At 36.4% G+C, this 23963-nt stretch overlaps 1 protein-coding gene across 1 annotated transcript; it reads left to right on the top strand.

Annotated features, from left to right (window-relative positions):
- The first annotated feature begins 242 nt into the window (after window positions 1-242).
- clvs2 (clavesin 2) lies at window positions 243-23708 on the top strand. Its single transcript, XM_046835731.1, has 5 exons — window positions 243-1412; window positions 4294-4468; window positions 17469-17579; window positions 17729-17949; window positions 23253-23708. The coding sequence occupies exons 1-5, from the start codon at window positions 1024-1026 to the stop codon at window positions 23344-23346; spliced, it is 990 nt and encodes a 329-aa protein (XP_046691687.1). The 5' UTR covers window positions 243-1023; the 3' UTR covers window positions 23347-23708.
- The last annotated feature ends 255 nt before the right edge of the window (window positions 23709-23963 follow it).

The raw sequence follows: 23963 nt of genomic DNA, 5'->3' as shown, positions 1-23963 counted from the left end.
TGTTTCATGCTTAGGGATTAAAATGCTAATAATTTTTTGGACACACACACACACACACACACACACACACACACACACACACACACACACACACACACACACACACATATATTCGCTAAATGTTATAGTGTTAAAGGACTAACACTGAGCTGGCGCTTTAAAGGGATCCTAGGACTAAAAAGAGTACTCTTCCTCTTCTCCTCCTTCTTCTCCTCCTCCTCCTCTTTCTCCTTTTACACCTCCCGCCCCGCCCCCACGTGCTGGCTGAATGGATGGATGGTGTGTGACCGGATCCGTATGGGATTTTTTTCCCTGTCTTTTGTCAGTCACATTCTCAGCACCACCACCATCATCATCAGCAACAGCAGCATCATCATCTTCATCAGCATCAGCATCCTCATCGTCAGCGCCATCATCTTGACCACCAGCAGCAGCATCAGCATCAGCAGAAGCATCAACAAAAGCAGCCTGAGCATCTCTAATGCAAATCTGCCTTCCTCTCTCTCTCTTTCTCTTTTGAACACATGATGGAAATCTGCGACAGCAGGAGGAAAACGCTGGGATGGGATGCTTGATGGGCCGCTGATTCCCGAGGACTTCTATCCTTCTCCATGTGATCCTTCTGCAGGGTGCCGCATTGCCTGGCGGTGTACGGTAGCGTGGTATAGCGTAAGAAGGGGTTTATTAAACCCTGATCCCTGATTTTTGTCATCTTATCTGAGAGTTTGTTTGGATGAAAGAAAGGCTTTTTCTCGGATACTGATCCAAATCGTTTTGCATTTTGGACCGGATGCCGCAAATGGTGTTTTTTTTTTTTCCTCTTTATTTCTTGATTTTCCAACCAGGTGACGCTCAGATTCGGGGGAAATTACTCTGTGTGTGCGTGTGTGTGTGTGTGTGCGTGCGCGTGTGTATGTGTGGGATCTCAGGACGGGATCTAAAGTGGCGTCTTATTTAGGACGCATCCACAAATCCTAGGATATCACCCTTCTTGTTCTCTTCTTGTTCTTCTTCTCGATCGCGATGACTCATTTACAGGCGGGTCTGTCCGCCGAGACGTTGGAGAAGGCCAAGGCTGAGCTGAAAGAGAACCCTGACACCTTGCACCAGGACATCCAGGAGGTGCGGGACATGATCATTACGCGGCCGGACATCGGCTTTTTGCGCACGGACGACGCCTTTATCCTGCGCTTCCTGCGCGCCCGCAAGTTCAACCACTTCGAGGCGTTCCGTCTGCTCGCACAATACTTCGAGTACCGACAGCAGAACCTGGACATGTTTAAGAACCTGAAGGCCACAGAGCCTGGTATCAAACAGGCCCTCAAAGACGGTTTCCCTGGGGTGCTCTCCAATCTGGACCGACACGGCAGGAAGATCATGGTCCTGTTCGCTGCCAACTGGGATCAGAGCAGGTGATGCTGGGATTTTGGGTTTGGGTTGCCAATTTGGTTCTGGTCTAATCAAAGATAGCATCTTGAACATTTTAACCAGCAGGTAGCTTCTCCATCATATGATCTTGTTTCAGAAGAAATCCTCAAACATTTACTGTAGTAATCAGTTTATTAGTTAATAAAAGTAGGCTTTTGGTTTGCTCGAAATTGTCTTTTAGCAAGCAGACCAAGCTGCAGAATCATCACCGCTTGGTGAAAATGATCTGTTCCTGTACCTGATATCTTTGAGTACAAACAATGCAACAAGCATGAAGGTGATTCTGTCCGTCTGGACCGAAAATCCAAGGGGTTGAGAGCTGAAGCTGAAAAATTCTACATCATGTTAAATTTCTTTAAAATAAATCCATAAATCTGTAAGAATTTCCTAATAATTTATTGATTAATTTACAAGATAATATCATAAATATCATCTGATTTAACCAGCTCAGCTTGCATTTTGGCACAAAGCTGGTTGGAACCAAACTGCGTTATTATCACTACGTGGTACAATTGTCTTGGTTTATTCTACTTTATATTGTTAATTGCATCACACAATTTTACAACAATATCAGAAAAACAGTATTGAACCCTTGAAGGTGAGGCTTGTGTTCGTTGGGGGAAACCATACCTTCTTTAAAAATTAACTAAGCAGATAAACCATGCTGACTGGCTGGAAACATCATACATCATATAGAATTTAACAAAATAACCGAACAGCAAATCAATAAGACAATGTCAAACATTTATTTATTATTTTAAATACATGATAAAGCAAATCTTCTTGTTTGATCAGCTCAGCTTATGATTTGGCAGCTGGTCAAACCAAATGGCATGTGACTGCTGGTCAATACTTGGTAAAATAGTATTTTTTCCCCACAATACTGTGTGCAACACAATCCTATTCTACCTACAACAAAGCAATGAATTTTTGGATTCAAAAATACATTTTATTACAAGAAACTATAACTAGCCTGAGTGAACATTGTGTTTAAACAAATCTATTACCAAAAAAGTAAAAATCCTACTGTTTCTTATAATCAAATGAGAAACTGATGCTGATGGTTGGATTGTATTCGAGTGAATTTTATAAAACTTTACTCCAAAACAACAATATGAACATTGATACCCTAACCTTACCATCTGCAACCTTTCTTATAAACCAAGCTGTGTGAATGGTTACGGATTTGCAAGTTTGACACTGTGTTAACTGTAACAGCCACTTTCATCTGGAAACCATAATGGAGCTAATGGTGTGGAAAGGCCTGGAGCATTTGAGCTGTCCTTCAGCACTACTGGTCTGCATTTCAGCACTGAGAAGAAAGATTTGTTGTAGCAAGTAGTCACATTTTCTTGAGGGCTATTCGACTTAATACAGTTATGTGTTATGATATATAAAAATGTCTAAATGTCTATCTTCAGAACCTACATAGGAAAAAAAAAAAAAAAAAAATATATATATATATATATATATATATATATATATATATATATATATATATATATATATATATATATATATAATTTCTGTGTGGGTTCTGGAGATAAAAAGGTTTCCTACTATGAACATGCTGACTTTTATTTTACAGTCCTATCATTTTTTTAGTTGGTTTTAATGGAGATTGTTTTAATTCTCACATCCTTTAACCAGTTTTCAGTATTCTCTAAAATAAATAAAATGATCCTGATCAGGCAAAGGTAGGTGTAACTCAATGGGGAAGATATTGGAATTCTTATCAGATGGTTGTGAGTACAAATCCCACTGCCACTTCTGGGCCCCTTAGTAAGGCCCTCAACTCTAAACTGCTCACTTGTATGAGTGAGATAAATGTAAATCTCTCTGGATCTGCCAAATGCCTCAAATGTTAAATGTATTATGAGGAGAGAAAATGAAAAGCTGGACATCGTAGTGACATCTCATTTAACTGGAACTGGCCAGTAAGTTCACTATTATTTGACAATACTGCATAGCATTAATATATTTTACAATACATTATAATATGCAGTAATGCTAATTTGTTATATGTGAAAATCTAAACCTTGCAGTACAATGCGCAATGAGGCACGTCATCAAACCCCAGTTCTAATATGTTTTATAAGCATCCTTTCTCGAGACTAAAAGATTTAAGCTTCAGAGATTTTAACTATGTATAAATCATAGCTTGGTTTGAGATATGAAAAAGAAATCTTTGATCTTCAGCCATGACTCATCATCACAGGTTTAAAGAAATTGCAAGTCAAACCATGATACAGAAAGCCCTATTCAAACTTATCACACAAACACTAGCTCTCAGGCAAAAAAGAAAAGGGAAAAAGAGGACAACTATAAAGATTCCTATCAGCGTTTATATTTTGTAGATAAAATAACTGCATCCTTTTGTGTACAACTGAGTAAAAAAACAAGTGCATGTGCATTTGTAGTGAATAGACGGAGATGAGTCTAATGAATCCTGGCTCATTAGACTCAGCAGTGTACACAGTGCCTCACTTGAGTCTAAAGAGCATTTGAAACCAAAGGGAGTCACAACATTGCCTCTGAGAGTAGCAAAGTCTGTATCCTTTCCCAAAACAAGAGGCATGGAGCAAGAGGGTCAAGAGGGGCCTCAATTAGCCTGATTGATTTTCAGTGTTGCTGAAAACAATGTCAGTGTATTTTCATTCCTTTTTTTACGTTCTCAGCCAGATCAAATACAGTACTGTGTTAAAGCCTAGCACATTTTTCTGATTTATTGTTGAGCTTTAGGATGCTGGACAAAGACAATATGTTTTGGACATTGTGATGAAAAAGTGTGTTGAAAGGGTTAAAAAACTTTTTGTCCACCATGTCATTTCCTCTTTCAAACTAAAAGCTGATGTATGTTTTCAGGTACACATTTGTGGATATACTGCGAGCCATTTTGTTGTCACTGGAGGCCATGATTGAAGACCCAGAGCTCCAAGTTAATGGATTTGTCTTGATCATCGACTGGAGCAATTTCACATTCAAGCAAGCTTCTAAACTCACACCAAGCATGCTGAGATTGGCCATCGAGGGCTTACAGGTAACATTACAGACATCTCATTTGCATTATAAGCTTAATCATGAACAAACAAATCAGATTTTTTAAGTTTAATGTACAGGAAAGGCGTTCTTACCTTTTACAATTCGGCACTGTTGAAATCTCAAATCTGATTGGTCAGTCTCAACCTGTATAGATAATTACATGAATGTAATCGACTATTTGTAATCGATTATTTGTCCCACTTGTCTCTTTAGAATTTTTACATAGCTAGGGTAAATAACCATATCTCAACAATCACACATTGATGAAATACTCAATGATACAGCATGATGTAAAAGAAAATACCCTACATACATAAATGATAAAAGCTAGGCTGCTTAAAGAAATTCTTAATATTGTGATCTTAGATCACAATCTGAGTGGATTTGTTATAAGGCAAGTTTGTTAGACAAAAGTATTGGAACAGCTGACTTTTCTAGCCATATGTGGCACTTCACCAAACTGCAGGTATTAAACTGTATAGGAATCTTCCAATGAGGAAGCATTACATTTTCCCTTTAGTTGAACTGGGAGACCCAAACCTGTCCCAGCATGACAAAACCCCTGTGCACAAAAAACATGTTCCATGTAGATATGCTTTACATGGGTTAGAGTTGAAGATGGTTAGTGGCCTGCTATAGAGCTCTGACCCTATTGAACACCTTTGGGATAATGACTGTACCCCAGACCTCCTTACCTCACCTACATCAGTACCTGACTTTACTCACACCTTTGTGGCTGAATTACCACAAATCCCCACAAACACACTTAAAAATTTAGTGAAACATCTTCCCAGAAGAATGTAGGTTATTATTACTTGCAAATGGGAATTAAATGTGGGGTGGGATGTTCAAAAAAGCACTTATGAATCACCAGGTGCCCACAAAATCTTGTCCATTTAGTGTAGAAGTAAATCATCATAAATGGTTTCAAATTTCAGTTTGTTGGTAACTAAAACGATGAAAACAAAGCACATTAGCTTTGTACTGCATTGTACAACTTTATATTCTCTTGTCAGATTGGATATTTCCATCAGTCACTAAATATCAAAAGAGACTACAGTTTGTTTTAATGCTACTTTGATTGTGCAACAACACAGGACTTGTTTGAATTTCATAATCAGCCTCTCAAAAATTTTGTGTCTCAAGCAGGTGCTTGAGTCTGAGGAAGTCTGGTAAAGGGCATTAGCTATTCTCTCAGTGAGGTGCACGAACAAGAGTTGGCCTTATGTTCTGAGGCTTGGAAACATCGTCCGCATAGCAATTAGAGATGACTATTGTGCCATTGTGATTACTTATCATAGCCTTGTAGCATTTTTGCTTTAGACAGAATCTTACACCTGTTACCACTGTTATTATTACAAAAACAAAATTTTGCAATTAGTAGACGCACTTAGTACACAGGATAGTGTTTTACATTTTTTTTTCGGCATAGACTAGAGCTGATAATTCATGAACCTAAATGGTGCATGGTTCTATATGTAAATGATACGTACATATTTTTATTTATGTTTATTAAATGAAAGTTTTAATAAGAACTACATAATGAATCTTTATACAGTTTTAAATAAAATTTCATAATAGAAAAGGATTTACTAGCCAAGGCTCATAACAAGAAGCAAGACTTTTTAACAAAAAATGAACAAATGAAAATCCTGCTCCTTGAAGATATGGTTTACATGGGTTGGAGTCAGTGCTCAAATTCTTATGGGAGGTCCCCAGTTGTTGTGCAATTCATATATATCATATATTGTTTACTAAAATAATCTTGGGGACCCCCCTAAGACTATTTTTTACTTGTCATAGGGGTCCTTAATGCCTTATGTGGGGTCCCTCCAGCCCCCTCAATTCGAGCACTGGTTGGAGTGGAAGATTTTGAACGGCCTGCAATAGAGCTCTAATTGAACCCTATTGAACACCTTTGGGATAAATTGGAACGCTGACTGCACCCCAGGCCTCCTCACTTCACCTACATAAGTATTTGACTTTACTAAAATCCTTGTAGCTGAAAGAGCAAAAATCTCCACAAACACACTCCAGAATCTAGTGGAACATCTTCCCAGAAGAGTGGAGATTAATATAATAGCAAATGGGGATTTAATGTGGAATAGGTTGTTTGAAAAACACACAAATCTAATGAACAGGTGTTCACAAATTGTAGTCCATATAGTCTGTTTTACTATCACCTACTTTATGAAATGCAGTGATGTTTAAAAATTTTATCAAAAATTTTTTTGACATTGCTATAATATAAAAATTATTTCATTTGAGTTTAAATCATTTTATGACATGCATTGTTTCTGTTGTAAAAGTGTTGCACTTACAGGGTCAGCATACTGACTAAATTTTGACTTAACTTGATTGTGTTAAAACCCTTTCTTTGTGATATTTCATTCTGAACTGCCTGGAGGTCTGCAAAAATTAATATGAGAGTGCTGAACCTGCTGTAAGAAGTAAATATATTCCAGGAAGGTAGTCTTCTATATTCACATTGCAGTATTTGGTAATAATTTTCAGTTCAGGCTCATGGTGTAGCCAAACTTTATCTGGAAACATTAGGGATGAGATGAGGAGTAGAACCTGAATGGGACACCAGTCCATCACAGGGTACCATGTATACATGCAGTCCCCAGAGGGAACCTTCACGGATATAGAGAGAACATATTGGATAGAGAGTTGATAAAGTTTCACATTTTTTTGCAGCACTCACATGACACACAGATAAATTCGGCTTGTTCTTTAAATTGTTAGCTAGTTGGTTTAACGTGAAATGTATTAGCTAGCTACATTCGTTAGCTTGGATTGAGTAAGGTTGCAGTGAAGGAGACTTTTCTACCACTTGTTTATAATAATATGTTAAGTGCTTTGTTGTTCTTAATGAGTTGGAAACCCTTGTTTTTATTTAGGCTTGTGTGTCGCTAATGTCTAGTAACTTAGCCAGCATTTGCTTGTATCATTTAACTCCCAATGCTAAGTTTCACTGTATGCTGGAGTACCTTCTTTTGATATTTTCACAGATAAGTCATTCAATTTCCATCATTGTTCATTCGCTTGACAGAGTACACTAGACTTACACAACAAACTGTAGTGTCTCCTGCTATCAGATGTTGTCATCTACGCAATGTTTACAGGCATTAGAAAAATGTGTGTGGTATTGGACCTGATACCAGTATCTGAATCATCTGCACCTTACATTGTTACACATGATTTTATTATGCAATTAATTTATTAAGTGTAGGGCATGTGGTATCATCATTAAGACATGAATTTCATCATTTCACCAGCTATAGCATTTTTCAACTGACCACGTTTGCATAATTGCATACGGGACGGTATAATTTTTTCCCCCTTAGACAACAGAAGCTGAGCTTTGATATGCCATGCAGACAGCTTCCAGTGAAGCCTGTTGACTGAATTTTAATGCCGGCCCGTGATGAGCCCATTCCACATTCCAGCGCCTCTTCAGACAGATTAGCTTGTGAATAATTGATCGTTGCCATTAGCATCTTGCCTCCAGAATGCGTCATTCAACGACTGAGTGGGACTGTGCTTTTGTAGTTGTTTGAAAAGAAAACAAAGGGTTTAGACATGACGAGGAAGTACTCCTGTATGTGTCAGCATCCACTGCGTCTTATAAAATTTATCACAAGTTTGGAATAAGCACCACAAGCACATACTGTAAACATTACTAAATTATTTAAGTAGCTATGTCAATTCTCCAACATGTATTAGTGTAGTGTTTCTGCTGTGAACAATATTGCATCTACGCCTGTGTACAAATAGGTTTGTGTGACTGAGACATGGAATAAGAGAGATGATTAAACATATGCACTTAGGTTTGTACATGAGTGCTTCCAATATTACAGTGATAATTAGCCCCAATAGCTCTTTTAATTTAATTTTATATTTGTCAACCCTGAATTTACAATATGCATTTAACAATTACAAATAAATGTTTAATTATCTAAGGGGATAATCTTTATTTATATGTTTTCTTTTTGGATTTTGTCAAGAACTTGTATATTAAGCATGAAATTACAATATATAATACAATCCCAATTTCCACAAAAGCTGAACGCTTGGTAAAATGTTAATAAAAGCAGATTGCAATGATTTGTAAATCTCATAAACCCATATATCACACATAAAAAGCACTTAAAAAATCTACCATTTTAAGAAAACAACAAAGAAATTTTACATTTGATGGCAATGTCTCACAAAACTTGGGACTGGAAGAACAAAAAGCTGGAGAAGAAACTCTCTCAGAAGTAAAGATTGGCAGAGGTTCATCAAACTTCAAAAACAGTGTCTACACATTTTGAAACAGTTTTTTTTTCTTTAAATATCCACAATTTACATAAATAAATCTGTAAATATGGAGAAATCTCTTGTGTCACTTTATGGTACCTTATACCAGCACACTTTAAGGACAAATCACACTGGATCACTTCTGTACGTCTGTCAATATCCATCCCTTACTGTGCAATTTGTGTATATAAATTATATTATTCCTTACCTATTCTATTTCTATTTTTCATGTTTACATGTTGGACAGTCGTAAAAAAGCATACTCTGTATGAATTGCTATGTGACAAATAAAACTTGAATTTGAATATGCAAGGGACAAGGGCAAAAATGTACACTGAATGCCCGTGGTCTTCATGCCCTCAGGTGGCACTGCATTAAAACCAGGTATGGTTCTATAATGGAAATCATTGCAATGGGTTTAGAAATACCTCGTCTTTTTTTTGTAAAAAATATTTAAATGTGTCAACCACAAATGCAGGTTCAATCTCTTTTATGCTAAGAAGAAGCCATATGTGAAGATGATCCAGAAACACCACTGTCTTGTCTGGGCCAAAGCACATTTAATAAATGTAAATAAAGACAAAGGGGGAAACTGTTTGGTGTTCAGATAAATCAAAATGTAATTAAAAAAAACAAAACAATGGATGGCAAGTCCTCTGGACTAAAGAGCTAAAGGACCATCCGGCTTGACTTAAGTTATGAAAAGTATATATATTTTAGAGCAGCATACGCTTCTATCCTGACAATGACTTTATCAGGAAAAGCCTTAAATATTTCAGCAAGACAATGCTAAATTACATACTGCATCTATTATTTTTGGAATTGTGTACATATACAATATGCTACATACAAATGGTAAGAGAAACTACATTTTTGACCCTAAGTTATAAAAGTGATTTTTTTATAATAAAAAAATTACTTTCCATCTATAATTTGGATAAATGCAGGAAAAGTGAATGAGATTTAATCATTATACAGTTGCACTTCTCAAGAGGTAGGATAGATTAGGCAGCATGTGAACAGTTAGTTCTAGTTGATAAGTAGGAAAAATGGGCTGGGCAGGTGTAAGTATCTGAGGGACTTTCATATGACCCAAATTGTGATGGCTAGACAACTAAGTCAAAGCATCTCCAAGACAACGGGTTTTCTGTGGTGTTCCTGGTATACAGTGGTTGGTACCAAAAATGGTCCAAAACAGGAAAACTTGTGAATCATTTAAAGGATCATGGGTGCCTTAGATTTATTAATGTACATGGAAAATGTACATTATCTATCTGGTCTGAACCCACAGAAATGGTACTGTAGCACAAATTGGTGAAAATGTTGATGCTCAGAATGACAGGTGTCAGAACACTGTGCAATACAGACTATTGCATGTGGATTTGCATGGCTGTTGAGTGGTCAGAGTGCCCATGCTTACATGTCTTTGGGATGTGCTGGACAAAGAAGTCATATCCATTAGGGCCACACCACAACTTACAGTATTTAAAAGAACTTAGTCTTGGCAAGTCCATGTCTCGACAGTTCTAAACTGCTTTCGGGGCACAAGAAAGGAGTTGGTGATTCTCATTCAGTCCATCTTTTTTTTGCCTCGAAGCAGATGGAATGAATATAATGTTTTGTTTTGCAAAGCATTTCAAGATACAGCTGCTTTCCTCAGTATGACATGTTGAAGTATACGTTTAAGGTCATAGTTCTAGTTTTTCTTTGCAGTGCTGTGGGAATACGGTGACTTATTTCTAAGCTGGAGCACATATGCGTTTTTACTCACAGGGCTCTTCCAGCAGCACGCCCACACGCCTGAATCTAACACATGATCTATCATTCACCAACCACAGCTCTGCTCTACACTGGGGCTTTTTGTGCTTTTTTTCTAATCTAAATTTACCTCAGAGAGTGCGGGGCGGTAGGAAGTACGTTCTGTATGTGAGGAAATGTATTATGATATAAACGAATGCTGAAATTTTGTGATTTGCACAGGCGAATAAAAACAAACTGATTAAAAAACAAGGATAGTGTTTAGCAATGAGCCTATGAGAAAGCAGCATAAGTATATATTGTGTCGCCAAATGAGGCCCTAAAAGGCGTAGAAAATGGCTGTTTTTTCGCAGAAGCAAAAAGCAGACAAGGTCTCCTCAGACTAATGGAGGAAAGAGAGTGAGGCCGTCTCTCACGGAGCACCTCTTTTGTTCCTGCAGGCCTCTGTTTTTTCCTTCAGTGTCTTGGACTTGCCTTTTGTCTGTCTTCGTCCTGAGAAATACCCCACGCTTGGCAGCCAATCAGAGCTGACCAATCTTCCTCATCCCACCCCATGTTGAGTTTCCCTAGCAACCTGTCCAACCGCCATGCTATGCACCCTCCAGATGGGCTGCGTTCACAGAAAGAAACACACTCATGTCACTCAACTACCACAGATTTATAAGACCTAGGGTGTGAATGTGTTTAGAGAATTAACGTAGGTCCGACAGGAATATATTACAATCTACGGTGTGTGTACACAGATGGAAAAATGTCTTATACATTCCTGTTTTTACCCCTTAATAGCTTTAGTTGGTGAAATGTTAACTAAAATGATTTTATATTAAGATTTAGAAGGACTTCTGAAGGAATAAAAGGTTACATGCATCTTAGAGATGACCATATATGTGTAGAAAATAGCTACAAATAATGAAGCTACAAATAGTGTAGTTTGAAGTAAGGCACTTCATAAAGAATATATAATGAGCATATAGCATCAGACATGGTTTTTTAACTTTCATTATACATCAAACCTCTTTATGACCTTATAGATCAATTCAGATGGACAGATGGACCAGGCTTTTAATGTTGATTCTAAAAATAGATCATCCAGCCTCTTGCATTATGTAGATTACGCTATCTAATCCGAGCAGCAACAAGAGATGAGAGCAACAATGAGCTTTATTCTGAGGTATCTAAGAGCAAATGGTGAATGTGTTGATGGCAAAAAAGAAATCTGTATTCAGAGCTCAACGTGATCAAGATAAAGCATTTACTGAAAGTGATTGAGGAGAATTCAGATCTCAATTATCTACTGACTTTGAACGACTTATCTACTTATACATAGGGCAGCAGATACAAGCGTGCATCCTGTCTGTCTTTAAAAGATAAAAAGACATCAATGTATGATTCTTTTTGTCATCGTCATGCACATTAGGTGTATTTGCAGTAAAACATTTTGTAAGGTCAATAATTTTATGGGCTTGTGTCGCTTGTGTAACAGCACCACTAGTGGTTGTATGCAGTATTTTTTTAATGGAAAGAACCAACGAATAGCCACAATTTCTCTAAATTGAAAATATTGTAATATTTTGACTGCAATATTTCATCTACAAATTTATTATTTTGTGTGACTTGCAAAAATATCTTTATGCAAGTAAATGAACAATAATTTGAATTGTGAAACTATTTTTTTATCCTTGTGAATTGATAAAAATGGTGTAAGCGATCTTTGTGTATTTAACAGTATAGAAAAGTATAGCTTTACTTTTTCTTTCTTTCGGACACATTTTTATTATTATTATTTCTATCTATTTATTGATCTATCAATCTGTCTGTTTGTTTGTTTATCTCTACACTGTATGGACAAAAGTATTGGGACACACCTGTCTTTTCAGCCATATGTGGTTCTTCACCAAACTGTTATCACAAAGTTCATAGGCACACAGTTGTATAGGATGTGATAGCATTGAATGATTCCTTCACTTCAACTAGGTGATGCAAACCAGTTCCAGCATGACAATGCCCATGTGCACAAAGCCAGCTCCATGAAGATAGCTCTACATTGGTTGGAGTGAAAGATCACCTGCTATAGAGCACTGACCTCAACTATATTGAACACCTTTGGGATTAATTTGAATGCTGACTGCACCCCAGGTTTTCTTACCTCACCTTCGTCAGTACTTGTCTTTACTAACACCCTTATGGCCGAATGAACGCCACAAATCTGCACAAGCACACTCCAAAGTGTAGTTGAACATCCCAGAGGAGAGGAGGTTATTTTATCTATACCTTTTTTATCTCTTGCTTTTATTATATTCTAGTACAAATTGTCTGCATGTCCCACCTGATCTGCTTTTTATTTGGTTTGCATTTACTGTCATCAGGTTGTTTTTATGATCGTCAGCACAGGATTGTTTTAAAGGTGGTTTTTTAGCTAAAAAAAAAAGGTCTAGACGCAACAAAAGTGGAAGCAAAAACATGGGAATTTTTGATGAGTAAACTTATAATTTAATGCTATAACAGCAAAGTGGTGTCAGAAAAGTGAGTCAAAAATGCAGAAAATGTTCCTTCATTCAAAAACCTTTTTGTTTGTGTGAAATGGTAATGATGTGGTCTGTTAGCTAATAATCACGTATTTACTTCAAATGTTTGAGTTTAGTCAGATTTACAGATTGACAGAGATAGTAAAGTAGACTGTCTCTATGTATACATGAGTGCTCATTGCCCATCTTGATGTTCAGTTACCACTGGAACAGCAAAAAGCTTCCAGTATATGTGCTGAAGAAATGGTACACGACATAACTGGGACTAAGAGGTAGGAGACAGAGTAATTATTTGTCTGGCTGGAAAATAGAGCTGCTAAATTCAGGTTATATTTGTCTACACACTTTGCTTTACAACAGAGTCAATCCGTTTATCTTAACGGGCCAAATCTGCCATGTGCACATAAAACACCTGCGGTGCTTTAGTTATATTCATGGCATACTGCTTTCCTGTTGTGTGCTGATGTTCTTATTATCATGTCTGCATTGAGTAAAATATTATCTCTCCAGGCTGAATTAATTGATCTTGAGATCTTGATGACTCCTCCATATTTCCAACTTACACTTTTTCACACGTTTTCTTGAAATTGGCGCTAGGTCTAAATAAGTGTGAGAATGTTTTGTGTGACTATGTATCAAATAGATTGTATGAATGATTGCATGTGTGAAGGAATTGATCTTTTTGACATGTGATCACAAACATACTGTAGTTGCATATTATAGTATACCAAAAAAAATTCAGCAAAGGGTAAAGCAAAACATTTGAGACAAAATAAAACTGGCTTTATTTCCACTTAACATCCATCAGTGTTCCATCTGGACGAATTCAGCTTCTTTACTGGAGCTGCCTTCTAGCCTCGTACAGCGGTATGTGGTAGCTGCTATTAATAAAAAAAAGGGGTCAGTGCTCTAGAAATGTACTTCTACCGCTTAGAATCCCATATAACAAAAAAAAGGAAGAAACTAACTGTATCTGACTTAGAACATTTTTATATATATATATATATATATATATATATATATATATATAATTTATAAATATATATTTCTATAATATATACAGCTGCATCTCATTTAATTAGTTTATTTATTTTAGTAATTCACCACCATGGGAAAGACCAAAGAGCTGTCAAAGGAAGTCAGGGACAAGATTGTAGACTGCGCAAGGCTGCAATGGTCTACAAGACCATCGGATTGTTGCCTTGGCTGTACGTTTTTGGTCATTGTCATACTGGAAGACCCATCCACGACCCATCTACAGTGTTCTGGCTGAGGCCAGGAGATAATCACTCAAGATTCTACAGTGCATGGCCCCGTTCATGAGGTGACGTCTTGCTGTACCCTTAGCAGAGAAACAGCCCCAAAGCAGAATGTTTCCTCCTCCATGTTTGACATTAGGGATGATGTTAATGTCAAGTTAATGCCAAAGAGCTAAATTTTGGTGTCATCTGACCACATCACATTCTCCCAAGCCTTCTCTGAATCTTTCAGGTGTTTGTTGGCAAACTGCCTGTTCATGTGCACTCTTGAGCACTTGAGCACTTTGGTGTGTTAACAATGGTTTGAGATCATTAACAAGCTTCTCCTGTGTAATTCTGGGCTAATCCTCACCTTTCTCAGAATCATCCTTACCCCATGAGGTGAGATTTTGCATGGAGCTCCAGAGCGAGGGCGATTGACTTATCTTGTATCTCTTCTATTTTCGAATTATTGTGCCAACAGTGGTCTCTTTTTCACCAAACTTCTTGCTTGCAAGGGTCTAGTCCCTGACATCTTTTGGCAGGTCTTTCCCATGGTGGTGGAGAGGTTTGAGACATGTGTCTTTTATACACAAAAAACTTTCTTTCGGCTTCTCCCATTAGGAGTCGCCTCAGCAGATCCTCTACATGTTTGATTTGGCACATGTTTTTACGCTGGATGCCTTTCCTATTTATCCGAGCTTGGGACCGGCACTAAGAGTGGCGGGGTTGGTTCCCTGACCGGGGATCGAACCTGGGCCGCAGCGATGAGAGCGCCGCATCCTAACCACTAGACCACCAGGGAACATAATGAGTTAATATTAGGAGTTCTTTCTTAAAGGGACACAACTCATTTGGGTATGGGGGAGTTAGAATTCTTTCAGGTTGGTAGATCAAATACTTATTTTACTCGATAAAATTTTATATAATTATATCTAATATAAATGTATTATTTTTTTCTGGATTTTTTTTCTTTCTCTGTTAAATTAAACCTACCATTAAAAATGGGGCTAAGAGGGAAAATTTACAAAATCAGCAGGGGATCAAATTATTATTTTCCCCACTGTATTGATACATTTCAGCATTAATTCACTTCAGGGTTAGAAAAGTGTATGTGTGTAGAGTGTGTTGTGTTAGATAATGCCTTGAGGCTCTTCACTGGAGTTTTGTCCTAAAACGTGTCCAGTCCTCATGTGTGTGGAATTTGGTGCCAAAGAGATTTTCAGTGAGCGTCTACAGTCAAATCCTAATCCCCACATCTGTTCTCCACCAACATCATTATCAAGCTCACAATTCTAATAAAGCTCATAAAACACATTTTATTTCATTCTGTAAAACAAAAATCTGTAATTTTTTACTTTAGGTTTAACAGATAAATCAAAATAAAAAATGCATAAAGCTGCAATAGCTGGTGTTTTTACACATATAGGAAAAATATGATCCCTTCCTTAGACATTACACAATTTTTCATGTGGTCAAACTTTTGATATCTCTGATTAAATTAGAGCTGTTATTGGATTCCAAGTAATCTGATAAAGATATCTGTTTTTTTGTCCAGTAATCAGTTTATTTAGTGAATGTGTACAGTTAACTAGAGAACAGGAAGAAGCCCTGAGACTTATCTTAATTCTATACTTCCCAAATGGCAACAGAGCATAGCAAACAGACCTTTTTTTAATATTGCAAACACCCACATAATTACTTAACACTGAAATGAAAACAACACAATAGCAGAAAATGTGACTCCATGTTATTGCATGCTTCACAGTGGGTTTATTGGTGGGTCGTAAATCAAGTGTTGTTCTATATCTAAATATTGTTTTTTTCTACATGGAGTTATTCATTCGATACAGAATGGGTTTTTATAAAGGTTTCAAGGTTTCAAAAAAATAATTCTTTAAACATTTTGTAAAAAAGATACATATTTTTTCCATATGCAGGGTACTTTAAAAGGTTTTAGCATCCTAAATCAGAGGTTCCCAGAGATCCCCAACCCATTACCGGTCTATAAAATAGTTGCTACCAGCTTGGAAAAATCTTCTAGGAGCAAAAATATTCAGCATATTAGATTTTATTTGTTACTATTATATGAATGAGACTGTATAATGTCAATTAAAATTATTTAAAAGTAACCATCTAATAACAAATACCTACAAAGGTACATCCCCTCCTTTTGCATTTCTTCCGCAGACAGCTCTCTGGTCTTCATGTTTGTTTATCTTTTTTAACAACAATTGCAGAGTCTACACGTGAAAACAAGAGCGCAAACCAAAATTAGACAGTCAGGGTTATTAGATGTTTAATCCAACAGAGCACAGAAACACTTGTCACTTGTTTCAAGATCTTTGTTCACTTAAAAATGGGTGGGTTTTACCACAAACGCCATGTTCTAATTAGTAGTTTAACAAATCTATAGGTAAATATCAAGGAACAAAAACTAATCTTTGGAACAAACAAAAAAAGTAAAGAAAATAATTGGGTTTTACAATCCCAATACTTTTAAAAAGATCTTCATCCTAGCCGTTTGCAGTTTGTTAAGTTAATTGTTGTGGGATAGACACAAAATTGATCCCTGATCCCAAAAATACTGATTGTCTTGTTACCCAGAATTGAAGCCTTAACTCCTTTCCTGAACTCTTACCTGTGTTGAAAAACATATCAAATAATTACAGCAATTATACTGGAGATGCATAGATTTAAAATATTTATAAAGAAAGCATAACCAAACAACTGATTATATATTTCTTTGTTAAAGCATAGTATTTATTTTTTTTTGTATTGTAATATTAGGTTAGATGATGTTGTATCTACTAAATAAGTATGAACTAAATAACTATGTGTATTAAACTATATACTACAATTAATATAAGGACCTGTTTCGTCTTGCAACCAGAGCTACTACCACAGATTTTGAAAATAAAGCTTCACCCTTTAAACCAATCAAATTCATCAATTTAACAGCACTCTCATATAGATGTGAGGTTCTAATAAAAAACTGGGTGGATGAACAATTTGGTGATATTTGTATGGAAATTACTGTTCTGAGATATTTATTTGTACCTATTAATATGATTTTGATTGATCTATGTGTCTTGTGTATTTTGGTGGCTATAACTTGAATTCAGACAGCAAAACCGAAGAAATAATAATTTCTCTATTCTGCTCCGTACAGGACAGCTTCCCAGCCAGGTTTGGCGGTATCCATTTTGTCAACCAGCCATGGTACATCCATGCTCTGTACACAGTCATCCGGCCTTTCCTGAAGGACAAAACAAGAAAAAGGGTGAGTGAAAGGGTGAGTGACATGAAAAACAGGGTGCAACGGAGAGAAAAAGCTAATCAGATTAACACCCAAATGAATAGAATGATAGAATTTGCTGGATGAGCCTCTGGGTATTGACTGTTTGTTTTTCTGATGTATTGACTATCCAGATCTTTATGCATGGGAATAATCTGAATAGTCTACACCAGCTGATCGTGCCAGAGATTCTTCCCTCTGAGTTGGGTGGCATGATGCCCCCCTATGACATGGGCACATGGGCCAGGACTCTACTTGACCATGCCTATGATGAGGAGAGTGACTACTGCCCTGAGTCCTATACGCTTTCTGTCAAAGACCTGGAGAAAGATCTGTCCCCGAAAAGCATGAAACGGTCAGTGTGTTGATCTGTTAATTGCTTCATTTATGCTTCTTTTTAGTTCAGACACAGGTCTGAGATTAAGGTGGTTTCAAAAAGTTTGTGTTTCTAGGTTATAGAATATCTAGGTCGTATTCAGTGTATGTTTGGAGTTATTTATTCGATAAATGCTCCATTTATGGCACTAAGTCTTAATCACCTAGCAGGAGCATCCAGGTTATGGGGTGCGTTAGACCTGGAGTGGGAAATACTAATGATTCTGCATAGGTTTAGGTGTCAGGCCTATGTTCAGTAAGAGGTTAGGGTAGGTTTATCGTTAGGGGCTAGGGGTAGGCTTTTTTTCTGGTAAGAGGTTAGAGTTAGTTGTGGTTTAGGTTAGAGTTTGTTTATGGTTAGGGGTTTGGGTTAGGGGCTAGGGCTGGTTTTAGTTAGGTGTTAAGCTTAATTTAGGGGTTAGGTTTATTTCAGTGCTAGTTTAGTGAAGGTTTAGGGTTAAGGTAAAGGGTTAGGGGTCAGGGTTTAGGGTTGTTGTTAGTTTATGGTTAGTTTAGGGTTAGCTTAGAGTTAGGAGCTAGGGTTAGTTTATGTTTAGGGTTATTTTATGGTAAGGGGTTAGGTTGAGGGGTTTAGGGTTAGGTTTATTTCATAGTTATGTTTAGTGGTAGATTAGGGTGTAAGTAAAGGATTAGGGCTTGGTTAGGGTTTAAACACAGGCACAGGTTTATTTCAGAGTAAGGGTTTGTGTTAGATTAGGGTTAAGGTAAAGGGTTAGGGCTGTGTTCATTTTAGAGTTTCAGGTTAGGTCAAGTTTAATGGAGATTATAGATAGATAGATAGATAGATAGATAGATAGATAGATAGATGATAGATAGATAGATAGATAGATAGATAGATAGATAGATAGATAGATAGATAGATAGATAGATGATAGATAGATAGATAGATAGATAGATAGATAGATAGATAGATAGATAGATAGATAGATAGATAGATACTTTATTCATTCCAATGGGACTTACAGCTATATAATAATATATACAATAATAATAATAATAATAATAATAATAATAATAATAATAATAATAATAATAAGTATACTATAATTTACAGTTATCTGATCATGTAATTCTAATTATAAAAACCAAATAACCATTCATTCAACTTTCTATATTCTCTATACTTATATTCATTCAAAATTCTAATTTCTTCAATTAGATAGAAATGTATTGTGACAAAGCAGCATAAATCCGGCATCTGCACATGGTTAGTACTGCATTGATGTATTAAGAGGGCTGTGCAGCAATATTTAGGCATATTTAAGCAGAGGGCTTAGAAATACAACTAAAGACAGTGTTGAGGCTGCCGATGCCAAAAACCAGTCTGGATCACAGCAAAACACATGAGTAGGAGTGCAAGCTGGTGCATGTGAGTGCTAATCAGAATCAGGTTTATTGGTGAGTGCTAATGTGAGTGCTAACAAAACACTAGTTATGATGCAATCAGGTTAAAATGATTATATGCTCTTGGATGTTGCAGGAGGTTGGTGTGATACTAAGGAGACATTATGGAGATCGTTGTGTTTTAGTGTGTGTTGATATTAAAGAGGAGAACTGCAGACAATCAGCAGGTTGCTTAAAGACATATTATTGATTCACTTACCAAAAGTGCTAATGATTAGAAGTTCCAAAATGACCTGTGTACTATTACAGCATCTGTTCTTGTTTTCTATAATACTAAGGTCATTTTTTATTATATATATATATATATATATATATATATATATATATATATATATATATATATATATATATATATATTTTTTTTTATCTGTTAGCTGCTAGACTAGGTCACATTTACAAGCCTAGAAGTTCCAGCTCATTGTCTTACCGATTGCCTTCAGGGCTTTTTCGAGTTACTGGTCCATGAAAGGTGCTTTAGACAAAAAAGGGATGCTGTCATGCGCCTCCTTCAGTGAGTGATACACTGCTGCTGCAAGCTGCTCTCTGGAGCATGAATACATGCGATTCCCTTTAGCATCAATCTGACTTCTGCCTTCACTGCTGCTCTGTGAGTATTATCTGGCTGAAAAAGAAGATTACAGCCCGGAGGCTCAGACTCCTCTGGTCACAAAAAAATCTACAGCTTATGTCCATTAAGAGTCAAAAAACATCAAGGTTGCATCTTTCTTTTGAGGTGGCTCTCACTATATAGGTACATTCATTCTTGTGACATTTCTGCCTTCCTATCTCCTGAGAATTTACAGTACAGTACAAAACCTTAGTTTTGGAGATGCTTTTCTGATCTGCACGGTTGTAAAGGGTGGTTATTTGAGTTGCTGCAGACTTCCGAACGATCCATCAGATTGTGACACTCACTCTGTAATGAAATGTAGCTAGCAAGGATTTAGCAAACTTTAGGCAGAACTAGCATTTTTACCACGTTTGATCTCAGAAGGAATTCAGCTTCAGCAAGACTAAAAACATAAAACTACTCTAGATTTTATGGTTTGACAAATGAGTCATTTAAGAATTTAGCTTGTGAATTATAATTACCGTATTTTTTGGATTATAAGCCGCTATTTTTTTCCGACGTTTTATACCCTGCGGCTTAAAGAACGAAGCGGCTAATTTATGAATTTGTCCTGTGTTTTTCCCGGTTTCACAAACTTCAAGCCAAAAAACTGAACCCCATAACATTAGACCAATGAAATTTCCGAACGGAAATGAAAAAACGCACCTCACCTGTGTTCTGAGCTGCACGGCATCGGGAGAAAAAACTTCCATCTGTGATTTTTAAACGCACGACGATGCCAAAAGATAAACTCCCGAGAGAAATAGTTGTGAAAGGAAGGAGGAAGACAGTGAACAATGACTTTCTTGGTCAGCTACTGTTTAGATACAAGCCGTTGTAACGTGTTGAGTCTGGGTGAAAGGAGAGCTCGCTAACTCCAGTTGCAACAGAAATCATATAAGCACAGACAGGTTTCCAAAACTCGTACTTTTTTATTTTTCTTGGCAACAGCTTTATGGGTTAGTCAAAGAAACTTAGAAATGAGCATCAGAAAATAATAATAAGCACATAATCCTCAGTCTTACACACACGCAGTAATACTGGAAAAATGCAGTGGCAGGCTATTCCCAAAATACCGCTATGCTCCCAAAGGAAGTGCAACATATTTCACCCGTTACACCTTGTGTAACTTGTCTTTCGTTAAAGCCTGTGTAAAGTAAATTAGTGTAGACACTAAGCGGCTTATAGACAGGTGCGGTTTATTTATGTTAAAAATTAAAATATTTGTAAAATTCAGTGGGCGTGGCTTATATATGGGTGTGCTTAATAGTCTGGAAATTACGGTAGTGGAAAATGGTAATAACCTTAAAAAAATAAGCAATAACTAGAATGGAAGTGTGTTTTGAGGGCATTACATATTAAAGCTTATATATAATATATAGTGTTGGTTATAAATTCAGTGGGGAAAAGGAAGGAAGTTTTATTTTATGCATAACATCCTCACGGTTCTAGTGTGTGTAGAGTAAGGGTTCTATCAATGTGTGTCTGTAACGATAGGAAATTCTTTGCTTATAAATATATAATGTGCAGGAGTAATGAGTGTCGAAAATCATTTATTGATGTATAATTCTCATAAATTACTTCTCATTTTCATACTATAAAAACTTTGGTACTTTTAGTCAAGTAGAAATGTGAATGGAGCACTTTTTAGCTAGAGATGTGTACTTTTACTCAGGTACAGGAATGATCTACTTCATCCACCACTGATTAAATATGAATCCTGACACTTTTCCAAAAACGATTTTCATGAAACATTTCGCATATCCAATATTTGATTCCTCATAAATCGATCAAGCCTCAAACTTACTAGAGACAGACATAATGCTTCTGCAATATCACTACTGAAAAGAGATATTTTGATTCCAGTTAACAAATGACATACTACAAACTGCAAACCCTTTAGATCTGTACTTAGGATTAGCATCATTATTATGTAGCAAATATCACCCACTTAAATTTCCCAGTGACCTGCCCCAGATTTGTGCATGATGAATGTTAGAGTTCTGTCTCCAAAACAGCTTAGGCTTCTGCTACAGTAGAATAAATCTAAAGTAGGGCAGTTTTGTAGCCAGTGGTGAAAAAATTACCTTTTCTACAGTAAGTGTTATTATTGTTATTATTATTATTATTATTATTATTGTTGTTGTTGTTGTTGTTGTTGTTGTTGTTGTTTTATATATTTAATTTGTTGTTGTTGTTGTTTGACCATGGATATTATAAAAACCCTAAACTATCAAAGTGAGAGAATTTTAACAGTATTTCAATATACACATTATTATTTCAATTATTTTTATTATTTTTATTATCAACAATGTTCGAAGCTATATCTCTTAATGTCTCATTATTTTAAGATGATATCCCATTATATTAGTTTTATATCTGATTTTAAAACGAATTGCATTATTTTGACAGTCACATTATTCTAGAAAATAATTCATATTTTAAGACATTCTATACATATTTGATTGCATTATAATGACTTATTATCAAATTATCTTGATTTTCGGCAATTAGTATTTTAATATATTAGATTTTCGATGTAATACTTGATAGTTTCTAGTAAACATCTCTCTTTTGATATCTCACCATTTCAAGCAATTAGGTTTTTATTAGGTTATAATATTTCTGCATTTTCTAAATGGTATTTTGTATACTGGTTCTTACAGAGTAAGTCAGGTGTTGCAATAACGTTAAATTCACTGACAGGTAAAGGCGAAAACAATGATTATTTTGTTGATGGAGTTGATGTGCTGTAATCAGGAAGAATGGGCAAGTCGAATGACATGAATGGCTCTGAAGGGTAAAATTGTGATGCATAGAAGAAGAAATTGTGATGCGTAAAGAATGAAGGATCAAGAGGATTCAGAAAATCAGGAAGAATGGGCAAGTGTAAAAGCTCAAATGACTCCGCCCAGATTGCGATGGCTTGGTGACTGGGTTAGAGCATCTCCATAAAGCAGGTCTTGCAGGTTAGTGTTATATAAAAGCGGATCAAGAAGGACAACTGGTGACAGGTCCATGGGTGCACAAGGCTCATTCAAATGGGAAGATTAGGCCACATGGCCCTAAAAGAGCTACTGTAGCACAAATTGGTTTAAAAAAAAATAAAAAGTATAAGTTATACTCAGAACACCTCTGGCTTTAGGCAGAAACCAGAAGGAAAGAAAAAAATAAAATATGTATGCCATGGATTTTTTTTGCTGAAACTGCTTCTTCTGATGCTGATCATATTTTATTCATATGTGCAGGTCCCAGTCTGTGGTGGAGCCTGGAGTTCTTAAACGGCCAGAGAAAATCAAAAGCGAGGAGGAGAACATGCAGCCTCTGCTTTCGCTGGACTAAAGGCTTTTTTTTCCCCTCCTAGCAATGAGCAAATATGAAGGCCTGAACACTGGGCAGGAAGATCACCCAGTTCCTACAACTGAAGTTTAAAAAAAAATCCAAAAAATGTTGAAAGAGATGTTGCAATGCATCTGAGACAGTGTTTCAAAGCGATATTTTTGAATCAAACAGCTAATGAAAGACATCTATATGTAATTGTTAAGTGCCAATTTAATCCTGTAAATACACTTCAGCTGTAAGAGTAGGATTTTTGGGAAAATTTTAATGTGACGAATACCAATGTAAAGACTGCTGTGAATAATCTGTATGTGCTTCATGTAGTGAGAGCGGTGTTGTAGGGCACTGAGGGCTTTTCGTGTGTGTGTGTGTGTATATATATATATATATATATATATATATATATATATATATATATATATATATATATATATATAAATATCTTTTTTCACCAAGTGCAAAGCTCAGGATTTACGTTCATGATTACAACGTAAAAAAAATAAAAAGTCGTATGGCTATTAACCACGTCGTACAAATATATAACGCTTTCATCAGAGTAAATATTGGACGTCCAGTGTCTTTTGACTTTGCAAAAACCCCTTTACGCTGCAGCAAGGCAT

This window comes from Silurus meridionalis, chromosome 23, assembly GCF_014805685.1.
Source record: "Silurus meridionalis isolate SWU-2019-XX chromosome 23, ASM1480568v1, whole genome shotgun sequence".
NCBI lineage: Eukaryota > Metazoa > Chordata > Actinopteri > Siluriformes > Siluridae > Silurus > Silurus meridionalis.
Note: the sequence above shows the minus strand (reverse complement) of the source record. Positions and strands in the feature narration are given on the sequence as shown.

Coding starts and splice junctions, on each gene's coding strand:
- clvs2 (XM_046835731.1), top strand. CDS start 1,024: ATGACTCATTTACAGGCGGGTCTGTCCGCCGAGACGTTGGAGAAGGCC. Junction 4,469..17,468: donor TGGCCATCGAGGGCTTACAG/GTAACATTACAG, acceptor TGCTCCGTACAG/GACAGCTTCCCAGCCAGGTT. Junction 17,950..23,252: donor TCCCCGAAAAGCATGAAACG/GTCAGTGTGTTG, acceptor TCATATGTGCAG/GTCCCAGTCTGTGGTGGAGC.